At 40.9% G+C, this 19,930-nt stretch overlaps 1 protein-coding gene across 1 annotated transcript in view; it reads right to left on the reverse strand.

Moving 5' to 3' along the window:
• Positions 1–15,156, reverse strand: part of ANO6 (anoctamin 6) — a 76,986-nt gene extending 61,830 nt beyond the window's left edge. Inside the window, exon 1 of the mRNA XM_033000036.2 lies at positions 15,035–15,156. Within this exon, the coding sequence (XP_032855927.2) occupies positions 15,035–15,122 (88 nt within the window). The 5' untranslated portion in view covers positions 15,123–15,156. The remainder of the gene's footprint in view (positions 1–15,034) is intronic.
• Between the last annotated feature and the right edge of the window lie 4,774 nt (positions 15,157–19,930).

Raw genomic sequence — 19,930 nt, forward strand, 5'->3', positions numbered from 1 at the left:
AACCTGCAACTGCTGCTTACCCTTCTTTGCACTGTGAAGACCGGTAAATTTTGATTCTTCTCCACTCCATGAGGTGGTACAATAGAAATCTTCTGAGATATGTTATCTACACACTTTGAGGCAGATACCATAGATACCTGAAGAAAAGTATCAACAGTGCTGTCCATGGGACAGTGAGAGCTTTTTGAGTGCTTGATGTGCAGAGATGTTAATAAGGTATTGGGTATCCAGATATATTTGTGCTTATAAGCAACATATATAAAGGGATCATTCTCTGGGTTATGTCATACTTCAGATTTCAACATGGTCACCCACCACTGCTGCGAATAGATCCTTCATAACAAGAACAATGAAGGCAGCTTTAGACCCACTAAAGTAAGCACATGATAGTGTGGCATACAGTGTTATTTCTAGACTTCTCTAATAATTATTGCACCTTCCTAGAAGATTAGTCATCCCAGAGTGAGAAAATAAAGTCTAACAACTCATTAGGTAAGAATGCAGCTGAATCTTAAAGTACAAGTCTCATTTGGATTGGCAGGTAGCATAAAAATGTGGAAAATAGGTATTTTGATAGCCTATCTCAGGAGAAAGCAAAAAGAAGTCTGGACTATACACTAATGATGCTGATGAAAAATTACTGCCTTTGAATCTTAGATACCGTTCAGTTATAACAAAACCAAGCAGCAAGAATAATAAGTAAAAAGCCAAACAGAAAATCTTTTGTTTTCCTCCTGTCTCACCTATACCACAGTGTAATTCCATTAAACCTTACAAAAAGCCCACAAAAAAGGAGATGCAAGCTTTGCTTTGGAAAACATGGAAAGAGATTTCACTTTACAGCATTCTGCTAAACTGTTTTACAATGTTATGAACGTATCAGATGGCAGTTAACATGAGAACAACCAAGGGGCTTTCTCATTTCATACCACATTACAGATCTTCATGAAACCACAGACAATGCTGAGGGACCCAGCCATACCCCTCTTCACAAACTCATTTCCACTGAGATTCTAACCCATTTCTTCAAAATGATGGAAATGAGAGTATATAAAAACACAGTTTTCAGATAAAAAAACAAACAAACAAACAAACCAAAAACCAAACAAGTAGCCTCTACAGAATTGATTTTTGTTTAAGCTTAAGTAAGATTGCTTACACATCTCATTATAGCAGTAGGAAAAAAACAAGTGTGATGGGCTGTTAGGAGGCTAGTCATAATCCCTTGGCATTGGCTATGCTGGGTTTTGTTTTATTTTTTCGAGAAGACCACAGTGGCCTCATTGCAGATTCACTTTTTTTGTGTGGCAGGGAAGAAAAATGACCTTTCGAAATGAAATGTGTGGATCCGGTTCACAGACTGTAAGGCGAGAAGGTACCAATGAGGTCATCTAGTCTGATCCCTGTAACACAAGCCAGAGGATTTCGCCTCCTACTTCTTGTGTCAACTCCAACTTCTGGCTGAAGGCAAATAAACTTTTCCGTTTCAGAGATATTACTGAATTGCAGACTGATAGAACAAAATCCAGGAGATGTCTTAAAACAGACAACAAATTAGGGTCCAGTAAATCCATCAAGAAAATCTTCTCTTTACACTTTATCCTAGTTATGGACTTCACAAATCAGTAACTTGACGTAAGGAAATACTCACTTATAACTCACTGAAAAACCACACAAACCATGAAACAAACGCTGTAAGCAAACACACAGAAACAGAAGAATCCAAAGACAAATCAATATCCACTTTGCCTACGCTTTTTTTTTAGGCCTACCTGTAGTTATAAATCAAAACTCACAGTGCCATTATATGTAGAGCTCTAAATTTAGATGCAAATTCCATTTTGGAGGGATTTAGCATTCAGATCTTCTAAATAATTATTAGTTTTCTTAAAAGACCTTAGAGTAACAGGTTGATGGAGATGTTGCAGTACATGAATCAATCTCAGTATCTTCTGTTAGAACAATGAAAACATTAAATTCCTCTCTCCCTTCACATGAGGGAGGTGGGACAGAGAAGGAGGAGGAGAAAAGGGCTTCGGGATTAGCAAATACCCAAAAAACACAGCAAATAGGTGACAGCTGTACCAGCCACTCTTTAATGTAGTCACACAGTGAGGGGACTGTGAGGGGTCTCTCACAGGCAGAGTGTCTCTGGTGGCCTCATCTCTGAGCTCTCTGCAAGAGGCACGACCTAGCCTTTCATGAAAAACAAAAATATCACACACTTGAGGAATATTTAAAGTGGGACAGCTAAGTTCCATGTCACATTTTTGTTACTGAAAAACTGCTGTTTATGCCTAAAATGAAAAATGCAAAACATCTCCACTTATTTCAGTGACAATGTAGATCCTAAAAAGCAGGGGTGTACATTTGAGATCAAAACCTTTAACTGAGATTTGGTTTGCCTGACTTCTTACTGTCTCAAATCAAGGGAACATGTTAGACAAGGGTCCACAGATATGGAAAACCCCACATTTAGAAAAGTACTGGCACTTTCATTTCCCTTGTATTATGAAATGAAGCAATCATGTTCAGTTAAAAAAAAAAAAAAGTGTAAAATTCTACTCATATACTATCAGAGACAAAGAGGAAAAGGACAGTGCTGGTCCCCAGCAACACATAATTCAACATTTCAACCTCCCTGAAAGTCAACTTTGCTCACTAGACTGCACAGAATTTTTTTTACTATCAAATATACTTTTTCTCATTTATGTAGACATCAGTTCCCTACACTTGCACAGTTAGAAAGCTGCCTCATTAAAAAGACAAGCTTTTTAATCTTACTTATTGTCATATTTTTGACCTGCATTCTACATAGACAAAACCTGAAATGCTGTAAGTACTTGCTGTTATCAGTCCCCTGCTGCACCTTGCACTGATGGGAAACGTTCATGCTGAACTCACACAGCTAAGATTTCAGTGGTCAACTTTCCTGTAGCCACAGACTTGGGTTTAGTTTAGTATCTGCAAAGTGGAACCATCCCGAAACAAGAAATCACTGCATGACTCCTCTCTCCCTGTTTGCTACAGGTTGGAACTTCGGCTGTGCAGTCTAGACCCTGAGAGCACCTTATGTCACTTCTGAGTGACATTTCTCTTCTGCATGAGCCAGGTCTGCTCATATGGAGTCAAACTCGGCACTCTGGAGGCCAAGAGAATCACTGGCCCTGAAGGTGACACAATAAAATCGTGAAGAAAATAGTAAAAGGGGTGAAAAAGAGCTGAAAGACTTTTCCTGAAACCAAGCAGGATTTTTCTGGAGCTTATTTTTGTGTGCAAGGTGTTCCTAAGGGGCATCCTGCTGAGGAGAATGGCCACTGGGTTTGTTCAGTGAGATGCGGAGATTCTGAGAGATGCGGAAATTCGGAGAGATGCAGAAACTCCTGACAGACACATTTGGTCTTATCCTAGAGTGCGGGATAAACAGCCATCCCCCCCCAAATGTAATTAAACTCAGAGAAAACAAACAAAAAAAAAGACAAGGATATACCAGCCACAACTTATAAATAGAGTACTGTTGTTTAGACAGATATTTATGCTTCCATCATGAAAAGCTTTGGAAGATAAACCACTGAAAAAAACCCACCCTGAACAGCAATATACAGTCTCTAGGGGCTGAGACTGAAATATTTACATACTTAAATAACTTTATGGATGCTGACAGTTCCACTTAACTCAAAAGGATTGTTGTCATGTTTGGCTTGTAATACATCCCTATACGGACCGATGCACAGAGATTAGCAGCAGCCTGCTACCTCAGAAGTTTATGCTGTTGGGTGAGGACTGCAGGAGCAAGCTGCAGGTAGTCCTGTAAAAATCAGGATTCCTACCATGGGCTGATAGGAGTACGTGAAATTGCAGCAAGGTAACAGCTATCAGAAGCACTACACCGCTTGGATCCAAAAACCATAAAATGTTGTTTTTATGGGTTTTCTTTCCTTGAGAAATTTCAGAGGAGTTGTTAGCGAGATCTGACTTAAATCAGCTCTGTTAAACCACAATATTGCTAATATTTTAAGAACTAGAAAGGATAAAACCACAAAGCAGCACAAGCTGCATTTTTGTGTAAGCACTCTACCTTTCCTGCTTAGCTCACATGCATGCCCAGAACCTGGTCTAATAAACATGCATATTTCTGAAGGCTGATTTGCTGCAGGACTGTGACCTAATGCTTTGGGGACTGTAGAACCAATCCTCTGGTCAAGAGTGTGATAAGCTGTTTTCATACTCATTCTAACGCTGAAGCATATCATTGCACAAATGCCCCTGAACTTCTGCCCGTCCCCGCGTGCCTTCTTGAATCTTAAGGAGGTTTCTTCATTGCTTAAAGTAACGTGAGAGCATTTTTATTTTTCTTATGACAGAACAACTAACCCAAATCAGCTGTCCTTAGGCAGGAAGCATAAAGAAGAGAAGCCACTTCTGCTTTTGCCACGAGACAGACTTGCCAAGATCATCCCGAAGAATACTGTAAAAATTACTGCCCAATTACATGAGGAGCGGGTGTACTCCGCCTTCAGTGTGTTTTACAGGAGGGCAGCCCATGCACAACAGTTTCCCCAAGCTACAAACACAGCTTTTTTAGCAGCCAAGCTGATCCCGTGGTGTTCCTCACCAATGCCAAGCCTCCAGGCAGCTGTGGAGCCTTTTCATTGGGAACTGAAATGATTAACCAAATTGTAATTGCAGATCACTGTTTGGTTAGACTTCAATGACTATGGATCAGTGAGCTATCTAATTAGAAATCTTAAGTTTGAAACATGTTCGTAAAATTATACCCATTGCTATTCAATTTACATGTCTCAAAGGAGTTATGTTTGAATTTCTGTAATGAGTTTCTCAGCATGTTTACTTTAAAGTATTTCCTACACTCAGCTGTTACAAAGTGTGTTTACAGGAGGGTCCCAAAAAGATACTTTCAATTACTTTGACTATGAAAATATTAAGTTTAAAGTCAAAACCTACAGGCATTTTTGACCTACTTTGTGTGTCTAGGTGCAAAGGCTCATGTCTGTAAGCATTCCCAGTGTTGGACACAGAGCTTAGAAATAAACTGCATACTCTTGTTTCCTAATAAGGAAATACTTTGTAGTTTTATCAACTGAAGGACTCTTCAGACTTTTCTTCTAACAGCTGCAGTTTAATAACCAACTTCTACCTAAACCCACCTTCTCCTCTGCATAAGAGGACTAAAAGAGAGCTTTGCTCTTCTTACAAAAACATCTGGAGCTCTACTTGGCGAGACTGCATTACCCTGAAAGCTTTTTCTCTCCTCATTTTATTATCAGCAATGAACAAGTTATAAAACAAAACAAAACAAAAAACAGCATTGATTCATTATCATTTTGATTTCTTTTTTTTTAAATAATACATGACATGTTTAAGTCTCACCAAATATTGTAGGACTTTTTGCTGGGCTGTTTGTCTTAAGTACAGCCATCAGTTTATAGATTAAACTGTGCTTTTGTGCAAATTCCTTCTGGTCTTTTATAGACAGCAGAATAATTAAATGAATGTAATTATTTTTTCCTAGAATAAATCAGTATATACAGAGATGATGAAAGATTTAATAAAGATATTTCCTCCATTAGGGACTAGTTCTGCGTTCTCTACTGTGAACAGCATTTACAAAAATAATGCTATTCCCACTCTAGTCAATGGGACTGCTCACAAGGGTAAAGTGTGTATTGTTTGACCTCATCCGTGTTCATTAATGCCTATAAAAACTCCATTAGACTGCTTAAGGAAAAAACATATAGAAAGAGAACACTAATAATTTTACTAATATTGCACAAAAAATTAATAAAACTCTCTGGCAATGCTAGAGCCCTCTGGATCATCATCTCAGTCTTGTTTTGTTAAATGTTATTATCTTCAACTGCAGTGCCAAACCTACAGCAGTGGAAATTTTTTGCAAATAATTAATGGTATAAAGATAGGCTTTTTTCCCCTGTTGGATAAATTACCTATGAACGCATTGTGATTGTTACTATATATTAAAAAGATGCATGAAAACACCACAGATTAATTATTTAAATTCACTGCACCCACAGTTATATTACTTTAGTCCCTCGCTGTAACTTATTTACCTGATGAACTGACTTGGAAGAATCTTTATGTCACTGCTTGTGAGTTCCTGATGAGATAAATAGGTGAATAGCTGCACTGGTCAGCTTTACCCTTATAAATACTGTCAAGAGTTCTTCCTCTTTCCCTTTTACTTTCTTTCTTAGTCTGTACACAGATCTCAACAGATATTTTGACTTTACTTCCATCTCCCTATTCTTTCAGTCTCGTCAACAATTCTTATTTTACCGGACCCCAGGCCTGTGCGAGAAGAGTCTCTCCACTGATGCAAATTCTAGTCTTTGGTGCTTGTCTCAGGCTCCCTCCACTGACAGCACAGTCTCCAGCTTCTCCACAGGCAGGACATGGCTCTTCTTCATCTCCTCCACTGTGCCAGATCACAGCAGCGTGTCCTTGGATAATTAACAGCAGTTCCCATCATCTTGTTGCCACACTGACATTTTATAATACTTTCCACCCTGATCTGCAATCCAGGTGACATTCTCTAGTTAAATATTCCTCCCACAAAGAAAGGAAAGAACCCACAATCTTTCACCCACCGAAAAGTCACTGATCTCATCCCCTTCCCCTGACCAAAATACAGTAGCACCACCACAGCATAGGAGGCTCAATGCATCTCAACCCAACTGCTTCTTGCTCCCATTCTTCATTACAAATTCTCTTCCCTACCCAGTGAAGATGTCTCACCTGTCTGTAATTTCCCTAAGCAGTAATGTTTTAGGGACAGGTCACTGGTCTCTGCTGCAGCAGTGGAGCAAGAACCAAGATCTTGTAGACACTGTGAAAGTCAGATGCCTTAGTAAAAGATCCACCCAAGGTAGAAGTCCACAGGATAGAAACACACCATGGGCAATGAAGTTACCAGACGTTTAGCCCACTGCAGCATCAACTGCCCTCTGACAGCACTTGAACAGAACACATGTGGTGGCTGTTTCCTACAGAAAAACACTGGCACAGCAGTTCATTCTGAGGACTGTACTGTAAGCACTCCTATGCAAATATTTAATGTGCCATGATAAATTACATCTAAAAAATGTTGGAGAACCTGACTAACCAGATTAATGGGGTCAGGGGAAATCCATCAACAAAAAACTGAAAGGAAAGTAAACTATAAAAGCAAAGCAAAATCTGCTATTGGTGGCAGTTCCTACAAAACTTTGATTTTCAGCTATGTCTAAAGGATATTGATGAGTAGTGTTTTAGCTGGAAATTTATTAATGTAAACACTAAATTGAAGGATTCAATCTTATTCAGCCTTTATACAACATTTTGAAACTAAGCTGCAATTTCTACCACATGAGGCATAAAACCAATTAAAGAATGTTTATGCTCCAGCAGACTTGTAACTACACTGCTTAAAGTTCAGTCAGTTTGTGTTTTAATATATTTTTGTTAATTTTCTGAACGTGGTATTTATTAAATATGTTTAAATGTGGTCTCTTTCCAAAACCATTTAGTCTTCCTGGTTGTTCCTCCTAACAGGGTCTATGCTGGTCTGAATCTTACCCCTTTACAAACATAACACACCTTTTATTAATATTGCTATTTCCATTAGCAAAACTATCGAGGCTCTGCCTGGTTTGTATTCAGTAATATTATGCTCTTTGGCAGGTCAATTGTTGCATAGGAGTTGGACTATCTATATTAACAAGGTTTGGAACTGAAAGACTTGTGAAGAGGAAGCTGCTCTGACATGGACGCAGGATAGGAACGGGAAAAAGGGATTATAGTCCCATTTAATGATATCATGCAATGAAAGAATATGTGCCGGACTGCCTGATGTTAATGAAAGAGTAAGTCTTCTCCTTTCCCTGCCCTTTGTCACTCAGCAGTCCATCCCTGACAAATCCAGAACTGTGTTAGGTGAGTTATCATAGGCAGAGTATGAAACCATGTATATACAAATGTGGAGCCTGAGCACACTGCTTGATTTCACTGGGGAAGGTACCACATGTGTGTGTAATGAGGTTGGGGAGTGATTCTGAATCCTGCAGAGGAGCAGGGACTGCTCAAAAATTACATCGGGCTACCTAGAGGTTGAGGACTTTTTTTTTTTTTCTCCATTGGCTGTAGTGATGCTTCAGGATCTCACTTCTGAAGTCCAAGCAGGGAATCATGCCTACGTGTCTACTGTTGTTGTCAAATGCTTGAGTTTGGGATAGGTGAGAACAATGGTTAGAGATAACTCCATCGAATCAAGCAAAAATATGTTTCAGATGCCCATATAATTCCTCAGGAAGCTATCAAGAGGCTCCTCCTCTCATGAAGCCTTCAGAGAGATGTGGGATGCCTGAGTAAATTGTGAGAGGTGGAAAAGACAAAGAATTCTGTGCTCAGATGTTTGCATTCTTAGGCTGCCTATCAAACAAAATCTATTATTTGATGACAATTCACATGACTGACAGTTTTCATTTCCTACAGATGCTGGCAATAAGAATAAAAAGGGTACAGTGTCCTTCTTTACAGCTTTGCATTCCTACCACACAGCCACTGATATACCCCGATGAAAAATAAGGCCGAAATGCCACGAAGACTTAAGCTGCCGTTGTAAGGTGGATGTGAGGGGGAATACTTCTTTTGGTAGCCAACCCAATGTGTGCTGGTTTGACGTGTTTGTGACATTACAGACCACAGCTTTCATTTCAACTTCCAGGCTCATCAGACCTGAACCCTAACACAAAATGTTAACAGTGTCCCAGCAGGCTCCCATCGCGGCCAGCGCAATGGATGAATACACACGTTCTTCCACGGGAAAACCGTTCCACCCATATTCACAGTGAGCCTGGATTTGAATCAAACCCCCCTAAAAAGCTACAAGTGACATTAGGCTCGTGTCTTGGTGAATATTTTTTAAATTTTATATTAAAAATATCAATCAAATATCAGTTTAATAACAGATATATTCTATAGAGCAAAACTTCAGACTGTTAGAAAGGACCACGCCAGGGACATGCACTGTAGCAATAGTGACAGTTCAGCAAAAGCAAGCTGATTTTTTCTATTCATTTGGATATAGATCTCAGCACCTGCATAGTATTTCTGTCCCCACCTTTGTTTCCTGAATATAAGAAAAATACACAATCCAATCCACGGCACCATTCTTCAGTTCCCTCCTCCTTGACATTCACACCCTGTTAAATGCATTATCTTGTTAAACACACAACTGCAGCAGCTCCATATGCTTAAGGCCTGCAGCACCTTTTTAAAAGATCTTCTTATTTCAAGCACAGGATACTTAATTTTATTATTTGTACATTATTTATAAAGCACAGAAAATGAGTAAACCTTTTCCCTGACCTACCCCAGTTAATCCCAAATTTAGGCTAATGCTTCTCAATTGGGCTATTTTAGGGGGAGGTACAAGAATGTATTATCTCAAACTAAGAAAAAAAAACAAACAATAAAAGAAAAAAACCCATTGTTATTTATAAGGGATAAGCCGGAAGGCATTCCAAAGACTATTTAATTTACGACAGGTAATTGCTCTCATACAAAAGCACCCTTGTGTTTGGTTTTTGTTTTTTTGTTCTTTTTTTTTTTTTTTTTTCCTTTACCACAGCAGTAAAAATCTGTTTTATTATCAGTTCCCCCCTGGGGTTTGCCACATGTCTAGTGGCAAAGTAGACCTTAATTCCACAGCATGCAACCCATCATTTCCTAGGAAATAGCAGATACCAAGAAATACTAGTATGAGGTGATTTAAATGATAACAACTTTATTGAATTTTCCATGCATATAGTAACAGATCTTATTCATAATCCTTCTCTAATTACTTTTGAAAGGTCCATTTGTGTGGAAACACTATGTTTTTTATGGCATGCATACTTCACCCCTTCCACGTCTCTGGTCTCCTGAAATTCAAGCTCTCTACCTGCAATTTGATATACTGCATAAATTGCAAATCAGCTGATACTAGGACATTTTTTTTTGTGAGTTTTTGATTGCATTACTTTCAATAACTATTAACATTAAGGAACTGCTGGAGTTCTGCACCATGTAACGGAAGCCTGGTTGTTTCATACATATAGATTTTAATAAGTTTTCTTTTTTACAAATGATAATGCTTGAAAAGTAATTTTAAAAAATCTGTTGTTGAGCATAAATGTGTATACAGTATTCTTCCTTTTAAAAGAACTTGTGGGTTGTGTAAATAGAAGAAAAACTTTAAGGAATGACCTGTGATAAATATTGGACATAAAATTAATGACTTAATGACCAAAACCCACCCAAAACTACTACTGTAGAAGTTGTGCAAATGTCACGAGTTGATACAATGGCAGATAACAAGCCCTCCTACAGATCTTGGGCTTATCTGTAAACAGCACTAGTATGTTCAATACAGCTAAATCCAAAATACAGGAACAAAGAATACTTTCAAAGTACAGGAAGCTTTTTACAGACAACTAGGAATTATGTTATGATAGAAAAACTTTAAAAAGAGGAAAATCTGGTAAATTTGTCAAGTTTTTTAGGAAATTTACAGTTTCCTAAATTCCTGTTTGATTCTCGAAATACTCTGATCTCCTCCAGGTTTTATGAATTATAAACAGCTGCAAAACTGTAATTATAGTGTAGTTAAATATTTATACTCTCACTATTTGTTTTTTTACTACTTTTATAGAAAAATCATAAAATCAGAATTAAAAAGTGAGTGGTACCAGCAATGTACTGTTCAAATGCAACCATACTGCAACATGACAATGTTGTTACTCCCTGCGTGGCTTGGATTCGGTGAAAGTGAAGTGGGCAGAAAGTCAGAAAATAACATTACTGAAGTGAGAAGAGAGGAAGAAAAATAGGCAAACCATCAGGGTAACAGCAATAAGAGGAAGGACCTGAAGGCATGAAAGGTGGTTTAAATTTTGACCAGTTTTACAGGCCAGTGTTTCCTGGACCTGTACAAGTCCCAGTTCAGCATGAAAAGTCTCTCACTGCCTCAATAGCAAATCAGAGTAAATGAGACCATGTGTCTACATTCCTACTTGTTTCTCTTCTTCATCTCCTAGATGTCCACATACAAGAACAGTGTCGCAAACAGAGCACCGATCGGGGAACAGAGATTCTTGACATTCAGCTCATCAGACATACCCATCCCACGGCCTTCTTCAGGACAGTGGACGACCGAAAAGTGCCCCAATAGTTTTTAGGTTGATTACAAGACAGAGAGGAAGAAGGGAGGAAAATCAGGTGTGATAGCAGTAGACTGGGGTAGTCTTACTCATTACTGCAGGTAGACTGAAAATCAAGATATTACCCTTTCAAGAAACAGGCATAAATTTTTTTAAAGAATCTGCTTATAAAACCTGGCGTGTTATAAAATTAACAGATCTGATCACTGCACCTACTGTCAAGTAGACCACTTCTAAATTTCCCACAATGTGGGGATTACAGTTAATTGCAGGGCAAAGCTACATTTTTCAATCAAGGAACCTAACTGTTCCGACTTTCCATTGCCTTCAGAGGACTGCTATAGAGAATTGACCATTTCACAGCATCATGAAGGCAAACACTAGAGTAATTTGTAGAACACTGTTGGTATACTGTACATTCATATTGGAGTACAGTGTACGTTATCAATAAAATTTGTTGGGTCATATACAAAGCAGGTCAAGTTAATGAAGCTACTGAATACGAAAAAATAGAAGCTCTAAGCAGACAATACGATAACATTCAGTATATGCCATGAGGACACAAGCAGAGAACAGAACAACGAGCAAAAGTAATTAGATAAAGAATAGCTATGCCTGCCCTTCACCATTTGGATTACATCACCTCTTAGGTCAGGGTTCTGGCTGTACAGTGGGCTGCACAAAACTGGTTATTTCAGGCTGCAACTCCAGAAATACTGTTTTTTGAATAAGCCAGTACTGTTGTACATTTTTATTGTAGGTGGCAAAAACATGTGCTGAACAACAGCGTGAAATCATTTTCATAAAGAGCTGGAATCCTTATCAGCACAGTATCTGCACTGTGTGACAAGAAAAAGTTTAACATGCCAACATCCATTTCTTGATCATCTATAAAGCATGGCTTGGTGACTACTGGAGCAGTGAAGATATTGTACACTCAAGGCTCAAGGAACAAGCAGGAGATATATTTGAGCAAAGACAAGACAACAAAGAGCGAGCAAGATGTTAATGTATCCCAATGAAGAGAAAAGTATTTCATGTGGAATGGTTAGTCAGAGTGGATGCCCCTGGATATTGTCTGCAGAAGTTAATTTTTCTGGAAAGCACACTTAGATATTCTGTAAATCCCCAAACACCAGCAAACTAATTTAGATATGATATGAGGTTTGGCATCAGGAAAAGAAAACTTTTATGGTTTATGGAACTGTCTGACAGTTTCTAGGCAGAAAATAATGGGTTTGGAGAATTTTAAATGCTGTGGTAACCATGGGTCAATGTCCTTCCCACCATTTCTGCCTGGTAACAAGATATCTCAGAAACAAATTGATGACACTAATGTAACAATCCTCTTGAAAACAGTCTGACTCCAAAGGAAAATGCTGCTCCCCCTGTTTAAGCACTGCAGGGGGGAAGGGGAGAAAAGCGTTTCAACTTGTCAAAAAAGCCTAACCTTAGGACAAGACTTCCTTCCCTAAGCATGAGTTTGACCGAAACTATCCCTTTCAGAGCTCGGTATGGCCGGCAGCGGGGCTGTGGTACCTCCCTGGGGGTCGGGGCTCGTGAGGCCAGCTCTGCCTTCAGACTCCTGCCTAGGTCTGCGTCTGACGTGAGTGATTTGCTGGTCACCAGCTTGGATAACCAAAACCAACTGTACGCCGACATGAGCCAGAGCACTCCCTTTCCGTGCCATGACTACAAACTTTGATACTACATATTAATGCTTTCCTGATGAGCTATAAACTCTTGGGATTGATCTTGAACAGAACTGGAAAGAGTTCAGAAGTCCTGCTTACTTCCTAAAGCAGGGATGGCCTTCTTGGGGAAAAAAAAATGCAGGTGCAAGTAGTACAATAAAACTGGAGGTAAACGGATGATTTACAAGTTTGTCAGACCAATAAAATAGCTCGCCTGTAATTATACCTAATGTAGAAACCTCGACACTGTTATGCATGCATTTTGCAAGGCAGACTAGCAAACGTGACAGAGCTGGGCACTGCGTAACAGGCTTTGAGTAACGACTCACGAAATCACCACTGCTCAATTTTTAGTCAGTTTTGCTACATAGCATGTGTTTTTCTAAACTGCTGTAACCTGCAAGCAGAACATACAGCTCATGATTTGCTGGCTCTGGGAGCTGAACTACCCCCAAATTTGATAGAGTCGTGAGTAGGAAACAATTTAGTTGTTCTCTGGGGTGAAGAATGGAAAGAAAGAGCCATGTGCTGATTAATACATTGCAGTGCTGATCCACCCTTTAATTCAGGGAGTGGAGTCAAACAATTCCTCTGCCTCACTTCATATGGAAAATTGAATTTGTCTTTGGACAAATTTGCTGTAAAGCAAGGGATACTCCCATAGCATCTGAAACAAAGGCTAGTAATGTTGGAGGAAAGACATTCCCTGATTTCCACAGACATTGGGTGAGGCTCAAACTTTATACAGTTTTGGAGCGAGTTAACTGAATAAATGAGGCAAACTGTACTGGCCATTATTAAGGATTAGTATTTAGAAGCAAGAAGAGTATCAGAGGGCGTTAATGTCACTAAAAATTTTTACAAATGTAGAAATTCAGTCCCAATATTAAAAAATTACCAGAATTCTGTGCTTCTGAGTAAAAACATTCACAACCTTTTGAACAATATCGAGCAGGAACCTTTTTTACTTGATAAAATTTACATATACAATTCTATCATCTACTCACTTGTCTAATTGACATTTGCCTGCATTCCTTATTTGTTAGACCCATTTTAACCAGTTCAGTAGAAATAAAAGACTTCAGAAGACCTGGGGTACTGCAGCTGAAACCAGCTTCTGAACTGAAGCAAATCTGTGTCTCTAGTGAAATGAATAGACCCCTTCAGTCTGAACCAGCTGAGAACCAGCCCCTGTCAGGCTGCTTTCTGGAAATGCTTTAATAGAATTAATTCCCACAGTAAATACAAATGTCACTGTCCTGGGTGGTTGCTGTTGGGACTGCCTTTGAATTTAAAACGTTCTAGTCATTTTACTGTCTGCATTTCTGGCAGACACAATATGCATTTTTTTTTTTTTCCCCCAGCAAAATTACTATCTTTCTATGCTTTGCCAGTTTTCTCTCTTACGGTTTTTTGTTTGTTTGTTTGGAGTGGTTGTGGTGTTTTGGTTTGGTTTGGTGTTTTTTTTTGTTTTTTTTTTGTTTTTTTAGGTTGTTTTTTTTTTTTTTTGAGGGCGTGGGTAATTTCCCCCCTCTTTTCCTTGGCTGCCAGACTAAGGCACGCCAGTGGGACAGTGCGAGGCGACCCCCTGAAGCTGATACCAGCCGCAGGGCTCGGCCCCGGGGGGCGCTGCCTGCGCGGGGGGGTGCGGAGGCGCCCACGTTATTCGCGTTTTCCAGGGGAGCCCGGCACCCACGCAGGGAGCTCGCCGCGGCACCAAAGGGCTCCGGCATCGCTCCGGCCAGCGCTGCAGCTGAGCCCCCACCTCCCGCCTTTCCTTCACGGGGGAGCGAAAGGAACGGGTAAAGTTTTTGGCGCTTCGCTGGAAACTCGCCTGTGCTGATGCTACGGGGAAGCCCCGCCTGACACGCACCGCTAGCGTGGACAAAGCGATGGCGGGTTTTTCCACGGGAAAAGCATCAGAAGTTGTAGCCGAAGGAGGCGAGCCGCGGTGCGAGCACCCCGCCCGCCAGCCCCCCCCAGCCCCCCGGCCCGGGCACTGCCCGGGGCGCGGCGCCAGCAGGTGCCCTCCCCACCCGCGACAGCGCCTCGGCGTGAAACTTCCCCGGGGGGCTTCCCCCGCTGTCCCCGGGGGGACCCTCCCCGCGCCAGCCCCCTACTCACCAGTCTCCTCATCCTCATCTTCCTCCTCCTCTTCTCCTTCTTCCTCCCCCTCCAGATCCAGCAGCACATCTTGGTTCTCCGCATTCATCTTCCCGAAGTCGCGGCCCCCCCACCCCCCGCCACACACCCCCACACCCCCCCACACACCCCCCCACACACACCCCCCCACACCCACACCCCCTCACCCTCACACACAAACACACACCCGCACCCCACGCTCCCGCCGCCGCCGCCGGGGAGGCGAACCCGCCCCGAGCCCTCCCTGCCCCGGAGGCGGAGCGGCGGCGGGGGGTGGGGGGGTGTGGGGGGGGTGGGGATGTGTGTGTGTGTGTGTGTGTGGGGGGGGTGTGTGTGGGGGGGGGGGTGGGGGGGGATTCGGGCCCAGCGGCGATGTGTTTCCTCCGTCCCCGCATCGTTCTCACCTTCCAGCGGCGACTTGCGGGAGAGAAAGCGCGAACCGTCCTTAGGGGCAGAGAGAGGCAGAGATCATTATCGGAGCTCTGTGAGCAGGCACGTTTAGGTGCTTCATTAATAGCATCCTGAATGATTTAAAGGGGGAAGCTGGAGAAACGTTATATTAATCATTGTGCGGTTTGTTTTGTTGTTTGTTTGGTTTTGTTGTTTTTTTGTTTTTTTTTTTTTTTGTTGTTGTTGGTTTTTTTTTTTTAGTTGGCTGTATCATAGAATTCATATTCATAATCATACCATAAACTGACCAAACGCCATCTTCAAACTAATTAGGGAACTATTTTGCAACAGGATCCAGGCTGAAGATTTTACAAACCTTTCTGTGTTGTTTTTTTTTTTTTTTTTTTTCATATGCTTACCCTTTGAAAACTGGGTCAGGAGTGGAACCCCTGTCTTCCTGAAGTATGTCAAATTATGAACCCAAGCATTGAAGAACTCAGCATTGCTAAATAGTTCTGAAAATGCGAAGCCCACATCCGTAAAAAATCCCAAACCAGTAAGCATTGGCAGAGTTATTTGGAGAAGGTCACAGAAGTTGGAGAGGGAAGTCTCAAGGACAAATAGACAGCCCATCCTTGGAGCTCTACTGAGGTGCTCACCTCAGCTGACTGACAGGTGAGAGGTTGTTCTCATCTCCATTTTAGTCTGCAGATACAAACTAGGAGAATTTTGCAACAGAAGAAACACAGAATTGTCACTGTGCAGAAATGCTGTGGGGGCAGAAGTGCTCATAAAATGGGATTTGAGTGCTCAGCAGTATACCAACCTACTCACATGTATTGGTTCCATGGGGAAAGTGGTAGGGTTCCTAAAACTGAAAGGCTTCTGGAGGAGTGCCCAGAGAGGAACTGGACTGAGCTTGAATCATGGGACAAAATGGAAATAAGACTGGAAAAATGGATTGAAGAAACAGGGGAGTCCTGTTTGGGGAAAGGAGAACATGAAAAGAGCAAGAGAACTGTTTTTGGTTTTGTTTTTGTTTTTTTTTTTTTTTCTGTCTGCATAAAGCAATAAATACCCTATAAGCAATCTATTTTCAATCTCTAGTCTATTGCTGATACCAAAATAGCCCACAGGACCCAGGATGTCTAAAGTGTACAAACAAGAATCCAAACAAAAAGTCATTTGTCAGATAAGCTTGTCACTTGCTAATATGGTTATCTGTTGTCAAGCAGCTGTGGGTTAGAGTCACAGAAGGGCCCAGCATTACAGCAAGTCTAAGTGCAAGAAATTTCAGACAAAAATTAATTGAGAAATTTAATTGGAAAGTTTTGGAACAACTCTGCTTAGCAAAGACCCCCTTACATTGATCTCTTGAAGAGAGAAGTGGTCTGCAAGGGCGTAAGTGAAATCATCAGAACAGACACTACCTCTCTCGACCTTATTGATGCCAGCACTGGTATTAGCAAATGAGCATCATCTGCACCATCTGACCCTGAGAATTCTCTCTCTGTTAGATAAAGAAAGACTCACAGAGTTGAACTGCAGAAGGAGGGCAATATGATGGGGACATACCCAGCAGGGGGGTAATGATGCATAGGAAGACATGTATTTTCTTGTGTTCCAAGTTAGAAATCTGGTGTGCTGGCCTGTGACACAGCCAGTCTGCTTCTGACCATCTCAGCATGTGCCTGACTCACTGTCATGACCACTTGTCAGGTTTCGCACTTAGTGAGGTTACAAGGAGAGCAAATGATCCCGCTCCTTGCCAGGAGCATTTACCCCAGGCTGACTCAGCCACAGACACCGTATAGTTTTGATATGTCCAGCAGACAGTTGCAGCAACATCTATATCTATATCATCTATATCTATGTCTGTATTTATATCTGTATCAATATCTACACCCGTACTGTGTAATATTCAGCTGCCCTTCTTCCTTGTGGGTCCTCCTCAAAATGTGGTCCTGCTGGTGAGATCTTATTTTGTAAACGATGGGAGGAGAGCAGGGATTGTTACAGACAAGGTACAGCTTTGTCTTTGGACTGTGATGTGAGATTTGTGTGCACTCGGGTACACAACAGGGACAGCAATGTTACCTTGGTTACATACTTCCCATTTTCAGATTTCATGAATGAAAATGTAATCAAAAAGCTGCAAAGTGAAAAAAAAAAAAAGTGTAAAAAAGAGGAGCATTTCAAAACCAGGCTATACACAAAATGTGGGTTTTTTAAACTTGATGCTACTAAAAATACAGGTAGAGGATCTACTTTTTCAGTCCTGTTCTCACTGTAAGATTTCTCCCAGCAATTACAGAACATGAAGATTTTGTAGGCTTCATACAGCCTTCAGTACCTGAATGTTCAATGTCATAGATTACTTCAGAGCTGAATTTTGAAGTTATCTGAAAAGGCAATGGAAGTACTACATATAAAATTCCCATAAAACTTTCTGAAAATGCATAGCTATTTGTTTTTTAACTTTATACCTGAAGCAAATATTTCCATGTGTACTTTTGATAAAGCATCGAAGCTTCAGAAACTTAGTTTTGTTACTCCTGAAAAATAGAGATTAAAAAAAAATATAAAATGAAGAAAAAAATGCAACAGCACCACCCTGCTGCCATCTCTTTGACAGATGGATAATAACAAAATATCCACTTAAAGAATGGCGGTTGTGTAACCTCTAGCCGACAAACAGAGTTTTTCAAAAGTCAGCTGAAATGAAAACGTTAGGCAAAACCAAATTCTTTCTCCTACCCCCCCACCCCCTCCCCAGTTCAAGCATAGGTGCTTTCAATTTTATTGAAGAAGAAATAAAAATGTTTTAACATTCCTGGTAATGAGAAATGGAGCAGAAGTCCATGGAGCCAGTGGAAAAACTGCTTCCATGGGTAAGGGTTTCATAGCAACTGTAACAACATAGGTCAGGAAGAGACTAAAAGAGATTGTTTAGTCCAGTGGTGACAAAACTTTGGCACAGGCACCAAGTCTCTAACCGACACGGATCCGAGCTGGCACCGGGGTCTCTGAGTCACAGGGCTTTTGACAATGAATCTGGAGCTGAGCATCAGAAATATGCTGTCAATCCCTGGTCTGGTCCAGCCCCCAGCAGTAAGACAGGTTTGAACATATCCAGACATGCGTGCCAAATATTTGCCGGTCATGTGCTTCACAGTTTCCAGTGGGGAGGCCGTGAGGCCCTGGTTAAACTCTTGCCAGAGTTTCACTCCTGTCGATACACAGCCAAAATAATTTTTCAGTAATTAAAGCTGTTTTCTTCTTGTCCTTCTCCCAGCATCGATGAGAACAGCTGGTTGTTGTTGTTTTTGTCTTAATAATAATATATTACATATGGAAAACTATCACCGTAATACCTCTGAAGCTTTGCTCATCCAGACTACCCAAACCCAGGTCTTTCAGCCTTCCATCACACAGCACTGTGTTTCCCTTTCTGCTAAGAAGTTAGTGTAAAAAACTCAGTGTGAGACACTATGGAAGGAGAAAGTGATATTATTTTACAAAATCTCTTAAGTAAATTAGCTTTACCCACTCACAGTCCTTTTCTCAATGATCTCATTCACTTACACTCTCACACCCACATACTTACAAGGACCAAGATGTAAGTGTTCAGGTGGTCTGGCCAGGGTCACTTGTGTGCAACACAGAGGACAAGGGGGCTGTGGAGTCTCCATCCTTGGAGATATTCAAAAGCTGCCTGGACACACTCCTGGGCAACTTGCTGTAGGTGGTTCTGCTTGATGACCTAGATGACCTCCAGAAGTCCCATCCAACCTCAACCGTGAAGAGATGACAGATATCAGGTCCTCATCACATATGTTAAGCAACGACAAACTAATTTTTTGACAGGTCTTTTATTCTCAAGAGCCAAAAATCACTGCGGCATAATTCTTTTGCATCAGAATTTTGCTTATTTCCACCTCCATAAGTTTTAGGCAAGTCTGCTCAAAGTTCCTTAAGGCCACAGTCTGTTTTCAAGCTGGGCTAAAAGGAATGGCATATGTGATATGCTGTTACTTTCTTCCCATTTTCCTCTTGTTAGAGAGCAGGGTCTTCTGCTGACAGGTAGGCTGTGGTTGTTTTTACTGGAGTGCTGGGCTCCTGGGCTTAACACAGGCAACAGCACTCGATTTTACTGCTGTGGTCTATGTCCTTGTTTATGAATATGGTCTTTTTTTTTGCATTTTTCTGCTGTTACTTCAGTGCTTATGCAGCTATATCCAATCATACTTAATTTCTGTCATCTTAATATTTCCATTGCAAGTCAGTACCTCTGTACACCTTAGTTCATTGCCTAACACTTTATTTTAAGGTACAGTGCCCAAAACCAAATACTGTATTCCAGGTAAGAACTCACCCACAGTCAATACAATTGCTATACCATTTTGAATGTGATGCTCCCAGAGCAACAATTACTTTTTTTTTGCAGCAGTATCACATTGCCAGATCATATTTCTATTGCACTCTGCA

The sequence above is a fragment of the Tyto alba genome, unplaced genomic scaffold, assembly GCF_018691265.1.
Source record: "Tyto alba isolate M040663 unplaced genomic scaffold, T.alba_DEE_v4.0 Super-Scaffold_2, whole genome shotgun sequence".
NCBI classification, from domain to species: Eukaryota; Metazoa; Chordata; class Aves; order Strigiformes; family Tytonidae; genus Tyto; species Tyto alba.